This window comes from Labeo rohita, chromosome 14, assembly GCF_022985175.1.
Source record: "Labeo rohita strain BAU-BD-2019 chromosome 14, IGBB_LRoh.1.0, whole genome shotgun sequence".
Taxonomy (NCBI): domain Eukaryota; kingdom Metazoa; phylum Chordata; class Actinopteri; order Cypriniformes; family Cyprinidae; genus Labeo; species Labeo rohita.
In genome coordinates, this window is record NC_066882.1 from 16765372 (window position 1) to 16783332 (window position 17961).

Consider the following 17961-nt stretch of genomic DNA (forward strand, 5'->3'; position numbering starts at 1 on the left):
TCGGTTTTGTCGTCAGTCAAAGGCATCCCCTCTTCTCCCCTCACCCTGAGTTCACCGTGTCTGACGCACAAATACTCCCCTGTTTTTTTCTCCTCTTTCATTTTCCGTTACTGAGCTTTCTCTTCCTCCCCGACTGAGCATAGCTCTTTATCCGTAAATTATACATCAGGTGAAGGTGACAGACAGAGAGAAGATTTCACACTACAGTCACTGAATCTAGGGAAGGATAAACTGAGTAGATATGTTGGGAAATGCATTTCAATGTACTGATCAGATCTAGAAAGATTAATGTTAAAATAAGACAGGGACCACATGTGGGCATATAAGCTGTCTGCAATGAGGTCACCGTGGTTTATGTCCCATACAAATCTGCAGTGAGATTGCATCTGAAGTTATTGAACTTTCTTTTTTATTTGTATAAATGCTACTACCACAGGACATAACTTGGCATAATCACAAATGAATCACATTTTAAGAATGTAGTAAAATGTACTTAAATGTTCTAGTGCACATTAATATTTCACATTTCAGTCACACCTTTAATGTCATTTTCATTTAAGAAACTTTACTGCTTAAGCACGTTGAAAGCTTACTTAAAAGTAACTCCAATAACAGAAATAGAGGTTGATTGTTGTGGCATCAGATAAGAACAGATCCAGGTTTAGATTACAGGATGACGGTAACAGATATCACTGGACAAACACTCATGGATTATTGTTGATGTTTGTTCAACAATAATAATATTCAACCATGTAAATAAATTCAAATGATTCAGTCAACTCGATTTGCCTTTATTTATATATCACTTTAGACAATACAGACTGTGTTAAAGGAGCTTCATAGAGATGAACAGTAAATAGTTGCTATAAAGTGTGTTCCTCAGAGCACCTATTTGTCAATTTCAGTTTTAATTCGGCACTTGATTTAAAAATAATTCATTTACAGATTCCAAATCAGTTAAAAGCCTTCATGTTCTGGTAGTCTTCATAATTTTTGGTAATGAGACAGATAAATATGTCCTGTGTCCTCATATACTAAATGGTTAAAAAAAAAAACATAACATGACATAACATAACATTTTTTTTTTATTTCAAATATACCAGTAGTTTTCTGTGAGGGGTAAAGTTAGGTTTAAGAGATAGAAAATACAGTTTGTACAGTATAAAAGTCATTTGGCCTATGGCATACTCTATAAGTCAAAAGTTTTTTATGTTTTTTTTAAAAGAAGTCTCTTCTGCTCACTAAGCATGCATTTATTTGATCCAAAATACAGCAAAAGCAGTAATATTGTGAAATATTTTTACTATTTAAAATAACTGCTTTCTATTTGAATATATTTTTAAATTTAATTTATTTCTGTGATCAAAGCTGAATTTTCAGCGTCATTACTCCAGTCTTCAATGTCACATGATCCTTCAGAAATTATTTGCTGTATATATATATATATATATATATATATATATATTTTAATTATTATTATGAGTATTTGAAACAGTTGTGTATTTTTTTTTTCAGGATTCTTTGATAAATAGAAAGATCAAAAAATCAGCATTTATCTGACATAAATAGCTTTTGTAACACTGTATGCTATACCATTCAAAAGCTTGGAGTCAGTATTTTTATTTTTTTCATTTTTTAAATAAAACTAATACTTTTATTTAGCAAGGATGCTTTAAATTGATCAAAAGTGATGATAAAGACATTTATAATACAAAATATTTTTATTTCAGATAAATGCTGTTCTTCTGAATCTTGAAAACTGAAAAAATTCTACTCAGCTATTTTCAACATAATAATAATAATACTAATAAATTTTTTTTTTTTTTTTTGAGCAGCAAATCAGAATATTTGAATGATTTCTGAAGGATCATGTGATTGGAGTAATGATGCTAAAAATGCAGCTTTGAAATCACAGGAATAAATTATTTTTATTTTATAATTTTTTTAATAAAATATATTCAAATAGAAAAGTTATAGTACAAATATTTTAAAATTGTAACGTTTTGCTGTCATTTGGATCAAATAAATGCAGGCTTGATGAACAGAAGAGACTTCTTTATAAAACATTAAAAATCTTTTGACTGGTAGTGTATACAAACGTGTGTGTGTGAGAGAGAAAGAGAAAGAGAGAGATTTCATATAAATCCTTTGTTGCTTTTTTTTTTACTGCTAATACGGAAAGCCCTTATCTTACCAATCCAATGCACTTTAGAATACAGCCTCAGACAGAAAAGGGCAAACGAAAGATAAGGAGAGAGGTATCGGATGGATAGAGTGTCACCTCCTGAATGTTAGAAGGCCAAAAAGCAGACACGGTATCCTTCAGTCTTTCTTTTCCCTCAAGGATAAAACACACCTGGGCAGAGAGAAGCATGACAAACCGTGGACTTGTACAGAGGAGCAGATGCTAGAGTCCGACAGTCAGGTGTATAGACTTAAAGATGTGGAAAAACAGAAAGAGGTTTAAATTGATTTCTTTTGCTTTTTAAAGTACAGTTATAACATTTGCCAGGTCTTCCAAATTCAGCCTGAGTTACTGAATGCAGTTCTGAGAAATTCACGGCAGAGTAACAATTGTAATTGCACGGAAGAAACTTCAGATAGGCCCGTACTGGGAGGGGTAAAACAGGTGTTGTCTTACTGTGAGAGAGAGAGAGAAAGAAGAGGAAGAGAAAGAGAGAGCGTGCCATTGTTGCAGGGATGTTCATGATTATTCGAGAAGGATCAGCAGGAGGGGCAGGTAATACTGGCGGCATGAGCGCTCCACCGGAGAGAACAGCCAAACAGGTAGAGTTGTGCATGCATGTGCTTCTATGTGCATTTTATAGACATTTGTTATTACGTTCTGAATATAATCTGCTTAAAAGGTACAGTAAGTCATTTTTGTGATGTTGAAACACTTTGCTTTATCCCAGCTTAATATGTACAGACAACTATATATAAATCATTGGTAGACTGATTTCTATGAAAAGCGTAAACTCGCATGATCAGAACTTTGCCCTGTTTGTTTGAGCACACTGACCAGTCTAGTACAATCAATGACATAAGTTTGGAGGCGGGGCTATCTGTTTGTCTGACCAATAGCAGACGGAAGGATTGTTTAGTAAACCAGCTGCAGTTCTGTTTAGTGCAAATTTCCATTAAAATTACACTTAACTGTTAAGATCAGATGAAATCCAAGGGCTTTCTGACCCTGCATAGACCGCAACACAACTGATACATTCAAGGCCCAGGAAGGTAGTAAGGAGATCGTTAAAATAGTCCATGTGACATCAGTGGTTCAACTCTAATGTTATAAAGCTACAAGAATACTTTTTGTGCGCAAACTACCACAGTTTTATCATGGGTAGAATGCAAAAGGTTTCAATACAAGCAATTCAGTCAAATGTAGTTTATGCATTATTTCAAACCTTTAACCCATGGGAGAAAATCAACCTGCTTCAACAGTTTAAAATCAGCCCAATTTGTGGGAAAAGGGTGGATTTGGCAACCCTACAGCCAACACAAGCTGTATTCAAAGCAATTTAAATGCAGCAATTTGATAGCGACTCCCTGGTGCGCGAAAATTATATTCAATATTAGAATGTTAGAATTTTTAGAATATTAGAATTTTTTTATGTCCAAAAAGAGGACATGTCCAGAGAAAAGAGGACGTATGATCACCCTAAACATTTCTGGACCTTGAACTTGTCAGTAGCCTTGCTGTCTATGCAGGCTCAGAAAGCACTCGGATTTCATCAAAAATATCTTAATTTTATTTATTTTTTTTTAAATAAACGAAGGTTGGAACGACATGAGGGTGAGTAATTAATGACAGAATTTTCATTTTTGCTGAATTAAAAGAACACACATTTTAAATCTGCAGTGTTGCAGTAAAGTTTTAATTTTTAAAACTCTGTTTAAAAAAAAAAAGATGATGACAAGTGTGACGTCATATTACAACCTTTGCAGTATCTGTAGAAATTTGTGTGCAAGTGGGAGAGAAGAGAAGCCAGTGCTCTGGCTCCACCCCTTATGACTTATTTTTTTCGCTTAAAAACAACACACATTCTAATCAAACCTCATGTGTCCTTCATTCCCATTATGTAGATTATAATTGCAATTATGGTTATAATTAGCTATGTAAATGTTCCCGGTTGCTGATTAATCATCAGCTTGGTTTAGGATGTCTAACCTCCAGCATCTTTTGACAGGTCCAGGCCGCAATCAAGAAGAAGGTGGAGAAGCAGAGGAAGCAAGTCGAAATGGGTGTGGTGGAAGTATTCAACAGTAATTCAAGACCTAAAATGGGGCAGAAGAAGAATCAGCCCATCCATCCACCCAGTAGAAGTGGAGATGGTGAGGAGGAAGAAGAAGAGGAGCCTGTTGAGGCTGAAGGAGAACCAAAGGAGAAGGAAGAACTTGACCTCACATCTATCGTGGATTCTGTTTTTGGCCAAGTAAGAGTACACGAGATCACCCCCTGCTGGCCACCATTTATATCCCATACACATATTGCCATATCATGCCTTTGTCCACTACTACCTTCAGTTTTCACATTCATTGTTGTGTTGCCAGAACCAAAACTGCTTATATGTCTAATAGGACTGGAGTGGTTATATACATCAAATCATTGAAGGCCCTAGCAGGTCTTTAGTCTGATGGGTGTTCCTGCTTTGTTAGGTAACATTGTTGATACATGATACGGACGGCGCCTAGTTGAGCTCTGCCAATTCATTACTTTTCTGTTCTAATAGTAACTGTTGAATGGAAACTGGGAAATCTTGAAGCTCAGAGTCAGACCCAACATTTATTTTGATTAAATGGTAACATAACCATCATGATATGTGGCTAGATGTATATTTCACCTGTAAGTTACCCTTGGTTCAAGTATATACATTTTTCTACAGTATATACTTTTCGGATATATGATACTAATGTTTTGGGAAGGTGCTTGTGTCCCAGAGCCACTTACTTCATTAGCAGATAGGTGGTTAGGTGACTATCAGGCATGAGATGACAGGTTAAGGAGCTGTCCTAACAAGCACATCTGTCCCCTCTTGGTTCACCCGCTCATGACCTGGTCTTAGCCTTGTGGTGTTGCATTCCCACACTAGGATAACCTTGCATCCAGTGCTAATCACTTGATATTCAGCTTGAATCACCAACAGTGAGCACACACTAGAAACCCAATCTTGCCCACTCACCTTTCTGGAAGAGGGATCATTGCTTGTTATTGTCATAATTATTTAATTGGCTTGGAGACATAGATAGCTACACACTAATTTAGGTTGATGCATTCAAGTCATTTAAGCTGTGAAATAACATCTTTTCTTGCTTTTCTTTACTTGCATGAAGTCAAAAGTACTATAAATAAGAATAATCTGTTATAGGCTGCATTGGTATTTTTAGGTTATGTTTGCTCAGTAATTATCATTAGAGCATTCACTGAAACTCTATCCATTAGTTTAAGTCACCCGAGAATGGGTATTGTTAGATAAAAGCGTTAACAAATAGTTTAGGTTGACTAGTCTGACATCTGATTATCTTTAAGTCAATAAATAAAGCAGGGGTTTTGATCTGGATATGTGAGTAACTCTCTGCTTAAATGGGATGGTGAGCAAAATCAATTTAATAATTGAATATAAATTATATCCTGCTACACATATGGCACTCTTCAAAAACAAGGGTCTCAAACTACTGAGAGGTTGATAGCTTGGTATTGTTTTCCATCTCGGGCCAATTCAACAGTGGCAACAATTAAGGTTTTTTTTTGTTGTTTTTTTTTATAAAACTGAATTTTAATAGGTTCTGTATAGCTATTAACAATGCTTTACAGATAGTGTAGTTCAGGAAAGGGGCTTTTGTTGCGTTTTCCTTGCGTTTTGATCCCAAGGGACCCCAAATAAGCATCCACTTTACACATCCACATCCATTTTCATGTACACGTAATGACCTATTTATAATGTGTGAGGAAGAAAATTTGTATAATATATATATACACAGACACATCAGTGGTGTGCAGTGATGTTCTGAAATGAGGAGGCATTTTTTTAATGTAAATTGTCACATTTTCTTGGTTAAACATTACTTACCTAAAGAAAGAAAAAAAAAAACATTGTATTGTATATTTTTACATTAATAATGCAATCAGTATTCTGTTTATTAAAGCCAAGTATGAATCTCATCAAGTTAGTGTTTTTAAGCACTTTACATTTATTCCAAAATAATAATTCAAGGCTGTTACAGTTTAAACAATATATATTTAATAGTCCCCCTGTAGTCAAAATTTTCATCCCTTAAAACTGATCTTTGATCATCAAAATGAAATATTTAAATGTTTTTTCTTGCGAAAGTAATTTTCTCATGCCTTAAAACAGCTTGAATGTAAGTCTACTCCCCTTGCCTCATTTACTATACGCTGATCTATGAATATATATATATATATATTTTTAGAAAAACAAGTGATTTATACACTTTTTAATGTTATATTTTGTAATATTGGCATTGTTTTCTTTTTGAACTAACGTTACTAATTTTTTCTCATCCAATATTTTGAAGAGACACTGCCTCCCTTGCCTCCTTGAAGGAAACACGCCTGACACACACATATAAATCAAATGCTGACCGGCAGTACCTCCTAGTGGCCACTACTTTAAGATCCTTGTTCTAAAACAAACCCTCTTTTTTGTCATCTGATCTAATGGCAAAGAAAAAAATTATAGCAGCATAACCTAAAAGGATTATTATCTTTTGTTCTGTCACTACACACAGAGAACACTATATGATTGCTATTACTGATTCAGTTTGCATGTGCAGCAGCTGGTGAACACAAACACATCTGGGACTCCAGTCCCACAATGCTCTGCTGCTCATAGAGTGACCTCATCTGACTTAACTCTAATCTGTAGGCCCAAACATGCACACACAACAAATTCCTCCTCATACTGTATACACCACGCTTACGTCATGATGGCTATTATAAACTATATTACACAATAAACAGTAGCATTCATCTATTTGCTCTTCTTTTTTTAAAACAACAAACCATGATGTTGGCACAAAAACACATTTTAATACTTAAACATGAATATGTGTGAGGATTAGAGTAGATTATAGTTCAGAAAGGCTGGTAACACAGGGCAATGTCGCTGGGTTTTACAAAAATATGAGTGGGGATTAAAGAGCAGGGTCTCTGTTCATCTGCCCAAAGGTGTGTTTTGATTAGTCTGGGATTATCACACGTATGCACACACACACAAACACACAACTTTATCCTCAGTGCTAAAAAGACATAGTCAATCTCTTCTATTAACCTCCTGTATTCTTCATTTATTTTTCTGTCATCTTCATCATAGTAATGTTACAGGCAAAGCACTCTTTCTTAGTGGTCTACATATAATGGTTGTAAAATCTGAGACCACTAACAAAAATGCAGCAATTTTTATCGCAAATTATATTCTGGCCACAGCAGTTTGAATAAAGAACTTTTCTTGAAACTTTTACTTTTTACAGTTTTACTTTTTACAATCTTAAAACCAGATTTTCAGTGCGGCCTTAGATGTCAAAGCATATTTATAATTACATTTTTTAAATGTGAGAATTGTCAAGCAATTTGGAGTGAATTAAATGCACACTCAATTTGCAAAATATGACTCCAAACTTTCTGAAAAAGAAAAATATTAGTCATAAAAAAATGGCCACTGCTCTTTCTTGCACTGATTATTTGTTTCTCCTCGAATCTCCTCCTCCGCTCTTTATTTCACCCTCTCTGTACATCATCCCATGGCTATCCGTCTTTAATCTGAAATGGGGGGGATTAAAAAAGATTCTCGTTTTCTCATCTAATTCTCACCCTCCCCTCACCCCCCCTCCTGCTCTTCATCTCTCTCTTTCAGCCTGCAAACGAAATCATTTACATGGGACTGCAAATGTGAGGAAAGCGAGTGGATAGGAAAGAGAGGCAGAGACATGGATATTGATTAAACGAGATGTGAAGATGGCAGGGAAAGGTAAAAGTATGCTTGTTTAATGAAGCGTTAGTGTTATTCGTGTTTTGTGTTGTCAGATAGTTATAAGAGAGGGTCCGAGATGAGAAAGAATGCAGAGTTTTATAGATTCATTTGTTAGGATAGTTTTAGTAACTAAACAATGTGGACTTTAAGTAGCTTAATATGGAAGCAGATGAGTGTTGTATTGTCAGTAAATTAATTATATAAAAAGGACAGAAGAGGAGAGGTGGGAAACATCTTCATTGAAGACTAAGGCATGGGAAACTGCACCAAACCATCCATGAAAAACAAAATTAAAAAGGTAAGAGACATATTTAAAGGTCAGGGCCTATGTATCTGGGGACTGTGTGTTTGTGTTAATTGTCACTGAAATGAGTGGGAGAGAAATCATAGATTAAGACTTAATAACTCTTAGATATATTGTAAAGAAAGTTATCAGTATTTTGGTAATAGTTTTAGGACATGTCAAACAAATTGACTAAACTGTGCTTAATTAGATTATGTCTCAAGTAAAATGTGGCCCCACCCTAAGGGTGTGGCTGAGGATAAAGGGGCTGGGCCAGTGGCACCCGAGCCCCGCCCACCCGAAGAAGCAGCAGGAGAAAATGAAGTAACCTCTGAGTTTAAGGGGCCTCTGAATGCACTAGTCCAAAACTGCACCATGCTACATAACATCGTTGGACCAGCATGCATCTTCCTAAGACAGGGCTTCGCAAAGTCACAGCTCGTATGTACTATAAAAAACTAAAAAACACAGTGTGTTCATCCTGAACCATTTACAGCAGTTTTCTCATCGTCATTGTGAATCATCTACATTTCACTCCCTCCACAAGTGTGTTGTAAAAAAATCATGAGGACAGTTGAAAGGAATGTAATTCTTTGTAAAGCCTTAAAGTGGCTAAAAAAGCGGTTTGTTAGGGTAAAGCTTTTGTTTGGCAGCCAAAAACTATGCTACCACTCAATAGTTGGGGAACAATATGATTTTTATTTTTTTTAAAGATGTCTCTGCTCACCAAGCCTGCATTTATTTGATCCAAAATACAACAAAAGCAGTAATATTGTAAAATATTTTTACTATTTAAACTGCTTTCTATTTGAATATATTTTAAAATGTAATTTATTTCTGTGATCAAAACTAAATTTTTAGCATCATTACTCCAGTCTTCAGTGTCACATTCAGAAATCATTCTAATATGCTGATTTGCTATTTAAAAAACATTTTATTATTATTATCATCAATATTTAAAACAGTTGAGAACATTTTTTTCAGGATTTGATGAATAGAAAGATCCAAAGATCAGCATTTATTTAAAATAAAAAAAGTTTTGTAACATATTTATTTAGCAAGGACGCTTTAATTTAATCAAAAGTGATGATAAAGATATTTATACTGTTACATAAGATTTCTATTTCAGATAAATGCTGTTCTTCGGAACTTTCTATTCATCAAAGAAACCTGAAAAAATCTACTCCGCTAATTTCAACATCATAATAATAATATAACATTGTTTTGAGCAGCAAATCAGAATATAATGTTTTCTGAAGGATCATGTGACTGGAGTAATGATGCTAAAAAATCAGCTTTGAAATCACAGGAATAAATTACATTTTAAAACATATTTAAATAGAAAACACTTATTTTAAATGGTAAAAATATTTCAAAATGTTACTTGTCTTGCTGTACTTTGAATCAAATAAATGCAGGATTGGTGAGGCTTCTTTAAAAAACATTAAAAATCTTACTGTTCAAAAACAATTGACTGGTGGTGTGTGTATGTATATCCTCCTCAGCTTTCTCCTCTTATATATATGTATATATATCCATATATAAAAATTGTCTCGTGATGAATGATGCATTTTAACAATGCTTTCTGGTAAACAGTCATGTGAGGATACTTGGTTAACTAAAGGATTTAGCTCTGGATTTGTGGCATATGTAATCCACTGGTTTATGCGAATGCCTGTGTGTACTATATGGTATTGGGTATTATACACAAAGCTGTAAATGGAAAAGAGAATCATCTGTGGGATTTTCTCATATGGCATTCAGTTTAACCTCATCTGCTCTACAGACAATGTGTTGCATCTTTCTCTGGGGCCTCCTCAAGTTAAACCCCACAAATCTTCTTATCTTTCAGCTGTTGCCAGGCAACTTTGACTGTGTAATCTAGTGACTACCCATGTCACACTGGAACCAGTCCTCAAGCTCGCATTTTGTCCAGCTTTCTCATTTTCACAAACCCACCCATGTGTTTTGTTTGAGTCTGTCTGATGATTTAAAGAGAGATAATGTCTTAATCATCTTAAACAGTGACATGTCTTCAGAAGCATCAGTGTTTAACATCATTCTTATGTGTCTTGATTTAACAGGACAGGGAACTGCGGCCAGAAGAGATAGAAGGTATTAACAGAAACCACACACCTCACATAACAGACTAGAAAACATCCTGTCGATGCATTTCATCACCTCTTTCCTTGTGTTCATGCAGAACTAAGAGAAGCCTTTAAAGAGTTTGATAGGAACAAAGGCTACATCAACTGCAGGGACCTGGGCGAATGCATGCGGACGATGGGATACATGCCGACAGAGATGGAACTCATTGAACTGAGTCAACAAATAAGTGAGTTACATCATAACTCATTTATGATCTGTGTGCCTTCATGCAAACATTATTGTACTGTATTATAGTTCAAACATCTGAGATCATATTAAAAATGTGGGATTTAAAAAAAAAAACAATAACATAATAATAAATATATTAAACATTTGTATTCAATTAAAGAAAAAGTCATATATTCCATTTTTTTAGGTGGGGGTAAAATTGACTTTGAGGACTTTGTGGAGCTCATGGGCCCCAAAATGCTGGCAGAGACAGCAGACATGATCGGAGTCAAAGAGCTGAGAGATGCCTTTAAAGAAGTAAACACACTCACTCACATATGTACCACTATGTTGGAGAGGGTGCTCGCTGCAGAGCCAAATGGGAGGAGCTGGAGCTCTAGCTCCCCCTTGCTGGAGGTAATGGGTGGAGATAGACACCTAATCACACCCTAACCCTACCCCTTACCCTATCCTAACCCTAACTCCACCCATTAGTTCACACGGAGGTGGAGCTGCACCTCCAGAGAGGGGGAGCTGGAGGCCATTCGGCTCTGCAGTGAGCAGTACTTGCTATGTTGACTGCAGCCGTAAGTGGCCTTACCAGCAATTTACCATTGTGCAGTTTGACTCTAATGGTGATGGGCAAATCAGCATCACAGAACTGAGAGAAGCCATGAAAAAACTAATGGGGGAGCAGCTGAATCCCAGGGATATTGACGATATACTGCGTGATGCCGACCTCAACGGGGACGGACTTGTTGATTTTGAAGGTAAAGGAATGACTGACAACTAATATTTGCTTTTCTTAACATTTTTTAGTTTAGCTCACGAATTCTGTTTTCTTTTTGCTTTGTTCTTTCTCACTCAATCTTCCAGAGTTTGTGAGGATGATGTCACGCTGACAGACTTCATTTCATCATGAGACTCTGAGACTGACACATGGTGCATCTGAATGTTTTCAATATGCCTCAAGAGATACAATTTGTACAGATTATTTTTCATTTTATTTATTAAGTAAGCATTATTAAGCTAAACAGCAGTGTCTCATTTCTATAGAGTAATGTTGTAAATGTACTGTTTAATTGGTATTTTCAAAGATATGTTTGTCTGATTATGAGTGTGTTGACTTTGTATAGAGTGCTTCATTTTGTAAAATAATATAATTTGATGGTTTGTTAATTACCTGTTTATGTCTCCTTTTATCATCTTAGCTAGTTAGTTAGCAGACTATCATTTAATTTACACCCATTAAATCAATTAAAGGGGTCATCGGATGCCCATTTTCCACAAGTTGATATGATTCTTTAGGGTCTTAATGAAAAGTTTATAATACACTTTCGTTAAAAATTCTCAAGGGTAGTGTAAAACAACACTCTTTTTACCTTGCTAAAATCAGCTCTGCAAAAATCATCCTGTTCTGGTCGAGGTTGCTTTAAATGTTAATGAGCTCTGCTCGCCCCGCCCCTCTCTTCTCTCTGTGGAGTGACGAGCCTGTTTACTTTAGCCGTGTTAGCCACTAAACCTGCTAACTAGCGCGTTATTAGGAAAGTCGTTTGCAAAGATTCACAAAAAAACCTTATACTCACTTCTGCTGTAAGTGAAGCTGGACCATGAATGATTTGTGCGAACATAGACGGATGTAGATTGGGAGGCGCATTCCATTCACAAACAAATGTAATCCTATATGATGTCGGGAGTAAATGACGACCACTATGTTCATTATTACATCCAGCAACACAACACCTCAATCGCTCAATCGGAGATATTATTGTCTAACTTACTCTGCTCCGGCATCGAAAACAATGGCGATCGGACTGTTACAGCTGATTTAAGGCGGGTCTGAGGTAAGGCGCTCATGTCAATCAACTATTGTGGGAGTGGCCTCTCGACAGCCATCTGAGAATGGCTCCATTTGAAAAAGGGGATATTATTTTTACAGATTAATTAAAAGCCACTGCATGGATTTTTATCATTATAGGGATGTAAAAGTGAACTTTGCATCTGATGACCCCTTTAAAAGATTTTTTTATTCATCTATCTATCTATCTATAATGTCTTTCTTGTAGAAACAGAAATGGTAATGTGACATTTTACATCACTGGTATCATCTGACTGAAGGGTTGTTGAGTTGCACTGACTGACTTTATCTTTCTTTTGTTTGGGCACAGTTACTAGCCCTTAGACATCTGACGGTCTGCCCTGTCTTTCTTTCTTGAAGAAATGCAAGTGGTAATGTGAGGAGTCCTGCTTGCTTGTGTTACTTGTATCATTTGACTCTGACCTCGGACAGAAGAGTAGGCTACACGACAGAAGTGAACTAACGTCAGTTCTTCTTAGTGTATAGAGGTTTTGCACTTACATCATGGTTTGGTCAGTTACCCGGAAGCGTGGCCATACTGGTGTTACTCGGATGTAAACAACAGCATGGATTGCACAGTTAATGTACTACTGAATACATTGTTATACTAATTTATGCTGTCTAAACCACGAAAAAAACGTGTGGAAGCTGCTAAATCATATAGAGAAGGACTATCATATATCATATAGGAAGCATATAGGAAAGGACGCAATATTTTGACAAACTAAAGTTAATAGGTGGATACAGTATTAATAAAGATATTAGCCTAATATTTCACCTACCTGACCAGAAATGATAAGAACAAAGACAAATGTTGTCAAGATTATTGTCCTGGAAATTCTGGTTCAGTCTGGCCAGCCACAAACACCTTTTGTTCCTCTTTTGTTTACTTGAGGGCTCATATTTACAAAATGCAAGAAGTATTTTGGGATGTACATATGTATTTTAAGCTCACAACATGCGTCTTCTTGACGCTGGGGACAAGTTGTTTCTTATTAGACTAAACGTCTATAGAAGAAGCTTTGTAAAATGTACTTTTCTCTGCCTTAGCTATCGCAAATTATCGTGAGTGGGCCATTCATACCAGCCATGAGATGTATCGCGTACGTGTTTCTCCTGTTGTGGTCTGGAACATTTTCATAATAATGACAGTGATAAACTTTAACAAACACTAAAGTGAAAATACTCAGTAATGATTTAATATGGCTTAGCAGAATTATTATTTTTTCATTACATAAAAATACATTAAAAGTGTTACTGCTGTTTTATTCTCCTATATTTATGTAACTTTTTAATATATATATATATATATATTTGTTACTTTTTTTTATGAATCACTGACAAACTCACTAGGTGAGTTTCAGAGCATGCAATGGATGCATGAAAATACCGCCATCTGCTGGCAGAACAGCTTTTATGCTGTTCATCAAAACAAAAATTCCATAAATTCAGTATAAATTGTATCGTTTTTATATAAATATAAGTAAATATAAATATAAATGGATCCAACAAACATCCAAGGTGGCTGCTAGTTAATACAGAATTATTTCAAGCGATTATAATTAAAATAATCAAACTTAATTAAAATGCTAAAAATTACGCTGAATGCTAAAAAATGCGCCACTGTTTTCTTTTCCTATTACTTCTTTGTTTCATCACAAGTCTTACGATTTTTATTGAAAGCCATGATTGTATGATAGATTCACAAAGACAACAGTTTGGTATCAAGCTTTTAGGATTTTATTCAAAAGTTGACCAGGATTCTGTACAGCAGGCAAAGGGAGATTTCTAGGGCACAGGAGCTTTCCTCTCCTCATCCCTTCATCTCTCCCTCTCTCTTTCCATCCTCCTGGGGAAAGGGGGATGTAAGCCGGGGAAAGAACAGATGACAAAAAATTGAAAAAAATCATGGAAGGCAAAAAAGAAGCCATGCAGGAGAGAAAGAGAGGAGAGGAACTAGGGAGGAAGAGGGAAATGTGTTTATCAGTGCCCCTGTCCCAAACAGAGACACTCAGAGGCCCGGGAGAATCACAGCCCTGCTGGGCTTTAACAGCTTGACAGACACAGGCCGCAATGTGAGCCAGGGAGTCTGTCACCCCGAAAACATCAGCCCCTGCATAACGGTGACATGGGTAAGATGCAGCCTCTCAGACGTCTCTCCTCCTCTCCTTCCTCTTGCGCCCCTCTCCCTCTACTCCACCTCTCCTCTTCCTCTCCTGGTCTGGCCCTCACTTGCTGGCCATGGTGTAGCAGCCGTGCGGGTGCCACTGCATGTCACGGATACGCCTCACAGACTGAAACTGAGGGCAACGGGCACCGTACTCGTTAAAGTGTCTGTATTCGCCCTTCTCCAGCAGGTACTGGCTGCCACGGTATCCGGGGAACTGATAGCCCACCCAGCTGAGGAAAACACAGAGGTTAATAAACCAGGGTTAATAAACTAAAACCATAAAAACATTTGGCAAATACATCAAATATTTTTACATTTTTATTTAATTCAGCTAGTTTTCAAGGCAAAAGTTTTCTTTTTCATAATTAAACATAACACTAAAATAAAATAAAATAAAAATATAATAATATATAATAATACAAATAATAAAATAATAATAATAAAAACTATATAGACATTTACAAAAAACAAACTAAATTTAGTAAAATTATTTACTATATTTACTAATATAAATATTTACTAAAATTACTTAAACTTTAAGAAATTAAAATAAAAATGCAAACTATAAATATAAAATAAACCATGAAAAACATAACTAAAAGTAAAACTTAAATAAAAATGATGAACTATATAGACAAAAAATCTAACTAATAAAAATTACAAGAGAACAAAAAAATTACTAAAACTTTAAGAAATGAATATGCGATGAACAAAATAAAAAACAATGAAAAACATTTTCATATATAAAATAAATAAATAATAAAATAAATACATCTAAACATTTTTTACATTCTACTTTTTTAGTTAGCACACCCTTGATATTATACTGTGTATAAACTAATTTATATATTTAAACCAGGGTTATTATAGTACACTAAAATCATTAAAAAAATTGTAAATAAGTAAAATATTTTTTTAACTATATACTTTTTCTGTTTTTAGTTATTCTATTTTTAATTATTTATTTCAATCATTTGTTTCCAAGGTTAACCTTTCTTTTTCTTTAGTTAGTATTGAAATAAAAATGAATAAAAACTATATAGACTTAATAATAATAATAATAATAATAATAATAATAATAATGACAAAACACAACAAAAGTACTAAAACTTTAACTAAAATTAAAATGCAAATGAAAAACTAAATATAAACTAAAACCATGAAAAAAAATCTAAATAAAATAAAAAATAAATAAATTATAAAATAAATTTTTTTACATTTTATTTTTTTAAGTTAGCAAACCTTTGATATTATACTATATATAAACTCATTTATATATTTAAAACTGGGTTATGATAGTACACTAAAATTAGGCAGTTGCCAAAATTTGCAAATAAATAAAATTTTTTACAATATATATGTATATATATATTATTTATATTTTATATTTTATTTTATTTTTAATTCTTTATTTCAAACATTTGTTTCCAAGGCAAAACTTCTATTTTCTATTTAGTTAGTATTGAAATTAAAATGAATAAAAACTATATAGAGATTTAAAAACAACAAACAAAATGTACACTAAAACCAAGTACTCTAAAATCAAGATTTTCATAAATAAATGATTTGTTTTTTACAATATAATTATTGTAATAATAAAAATTAATAAAAACATTTTTTTAAATAGAATAAAAATGACAAAAATATTAAAATGACTCAAACTGTAGCTAAAATTAAATAAAATGGAAAATATACTAAAAAATTAAAAAATATAAATATATAAACATAAATCTTAATAAAAATAGTATCTTAATTATGCATCTAGTATCTTAAACATCTTCTTGACAGCCACATTTATCAATACTGACAAGCGCACAGATTTTTGACCAAGTGAAACCTCAGGTGCTAAAGATACTTTGCACTTACGTTCCACAGCTGACCATGATGCTGCCAACTCTGTCGGTGAATCCGTAGGAGAACAGACTAGGAACGTCGTCATCCATGATCTCCATCTTGCGGCCCTTGTACTCGCCCACCTCATACAGGCAGATCTTGTGCTTCTCAGGGTCCTGCAAGAGAAAACACCATGAATGCGTTGTGAAAGCATTCAAACGACGGGCCTAAAGCTGTAAGAGCATTTACACACCATTCTGACGGGTCTGAAGGAAAGCAGGTAGTCGTTCTTCTGGCAGTTGCTCCAAGAATCCCAACGAGGATACTCACCCTTCTCCAGGATGTACATCTCACCGCAGAAGTTCATCTGCTCAAAGCCTACAAAACTGCAGAGGGCGCATAAAGAGGTCAGTGAGACTTATTATTCTTTTTAAAATCATGCATATTCGATATTGATGCATAGATGCTTACGGGCCACACTCCACACGTAGTGAGCGAACTCTGTCCATGCCCATTTCACAAACATTCATGCACTCAGCGTTAATCTCAATCATGCGTCCCTGGAAGTTCTCCTGGTCGAACACATACATCTAATGGAAAGACAGAATCCTGTTATTAGCATTTCAAATCGATGTCCAAGCAGACGTGCGCACGTGTAGGTTTATTTGAAAGCTTTACCCTGTAGGACATCATGCCCATCTCGGACTTCTTGGTCTGGGCTGCCTTGCCGTCGGTCTGGGAGGCAGTCTTTTTTTCTCCACTGGAAGACATGGTGCCTGGGGTAAAATTATTAATAGAGAATTAAAAGAAAGAATATTTATGTAACTATTAAATACCTCAGAAATGAGAGATTGAGAGAAATGAATGAAGAAATGGCAGGGGCTGACCACTACAATACACTGTATTTGATGCCGGAAGAGAGGGATGAAGTGTTTTTGGAGAACAAGGAGATGAAAGGGGTCTTTTGGGGGAAACAATAGTGTGGGGTGTGAGTGGATTTTCTGCTGTCTTACCTGTGTTTTCAGTGAGTGTGTGTCCGTACCCAGGGTTCACTCTGAGAGTGTTTGCGTCTGGCCGTCCACGCAGCTCTTATACCCTGGCGCTGAGTCTGTGAGGATTACGCTGAAACAATGAAACATGCTGCGTTCAGCATACTCACAGAAAAGAAGCCCCTCATCATCAGCACTGAGTGAGAAAGAGAGTATATGGGAGAGACAGAGAGGAAAATAATTCAGTAACCGAGTTCCAACTTCAAACATATCACAACACAGACTTACATGTTGAAGTCTAATACATAAACAATATGGGGGACAACAGTCTGTTTTTTGAGAGATTGAAATTGAACTAATAACTGAAGGTGAGCATTTTTTATGCCACTTTACCAGTGATTTAACACTATGCTTGTATTTTAAGTACATTTTGGGCTAAGGATGTATCACATATGTAGTACTTGGGGGACCAAAGAAAACAACAACAACAACAAAACACAAATTAATAAACAAACAAA

At 35.2% G+C, this 17961-nt stretch overlaps 2 protein-coding genes across 2 annotated transcripts; one reads left to right on the top strand and one right to left on the bottom strand.

Annotated features, from left to right (window-relative positions):
* Positions 1-2362: 2362 nt before the first annotated feature.
* Positions 2363-11773, top strand: cabp2b (calcium binding protein 2b). Its single transcript, XM_051127875.1, has 7 exons — positions 2363-2787; positions 4194-4439; positions 10362-10392; positions 10481-10612; positions 10802-10911; positions 11216-11363; positions 11470-11773. Exons 1-7 carry the CDS (start codon positions 2701-2703, stop codon positions 11493-11495), a joined length of 780 nt encoding a protein of 259 aa, XP_050983832.1. The 5' UTR covers positions 2363-2700; the 3' UTR covers positions 11496-11773.
* Positions 11774-14176: 2403 nt separating this feature from the next.
* Positions 14177-17561, bottom strand: crybb1l1 (crystallin, beta B1, like 1). Its single transcript, XM_051127809.1, has 6 exons — positions 17468-17561; positions 17133-17230; positions 16926-17044; positions 16708-16840; positions 16488-16630; positions 14177-14851 (listed from the first exon to the last, which is right to left on the bottom strand). The coding sequence occupies exons 2-6, from the start codon at positions 17223-17225 to the stop codon at positions 14680-14682; spliced, it is 660 nt and encodes a 219-aa protein (XP_050983766.1). The 5' UTR covers positions 17226-17230; positions 17468-17561; the 3' UTR covers positions 14177-14679.
* Positions 17562-17961: the final 400 nt, after the last annotated feature.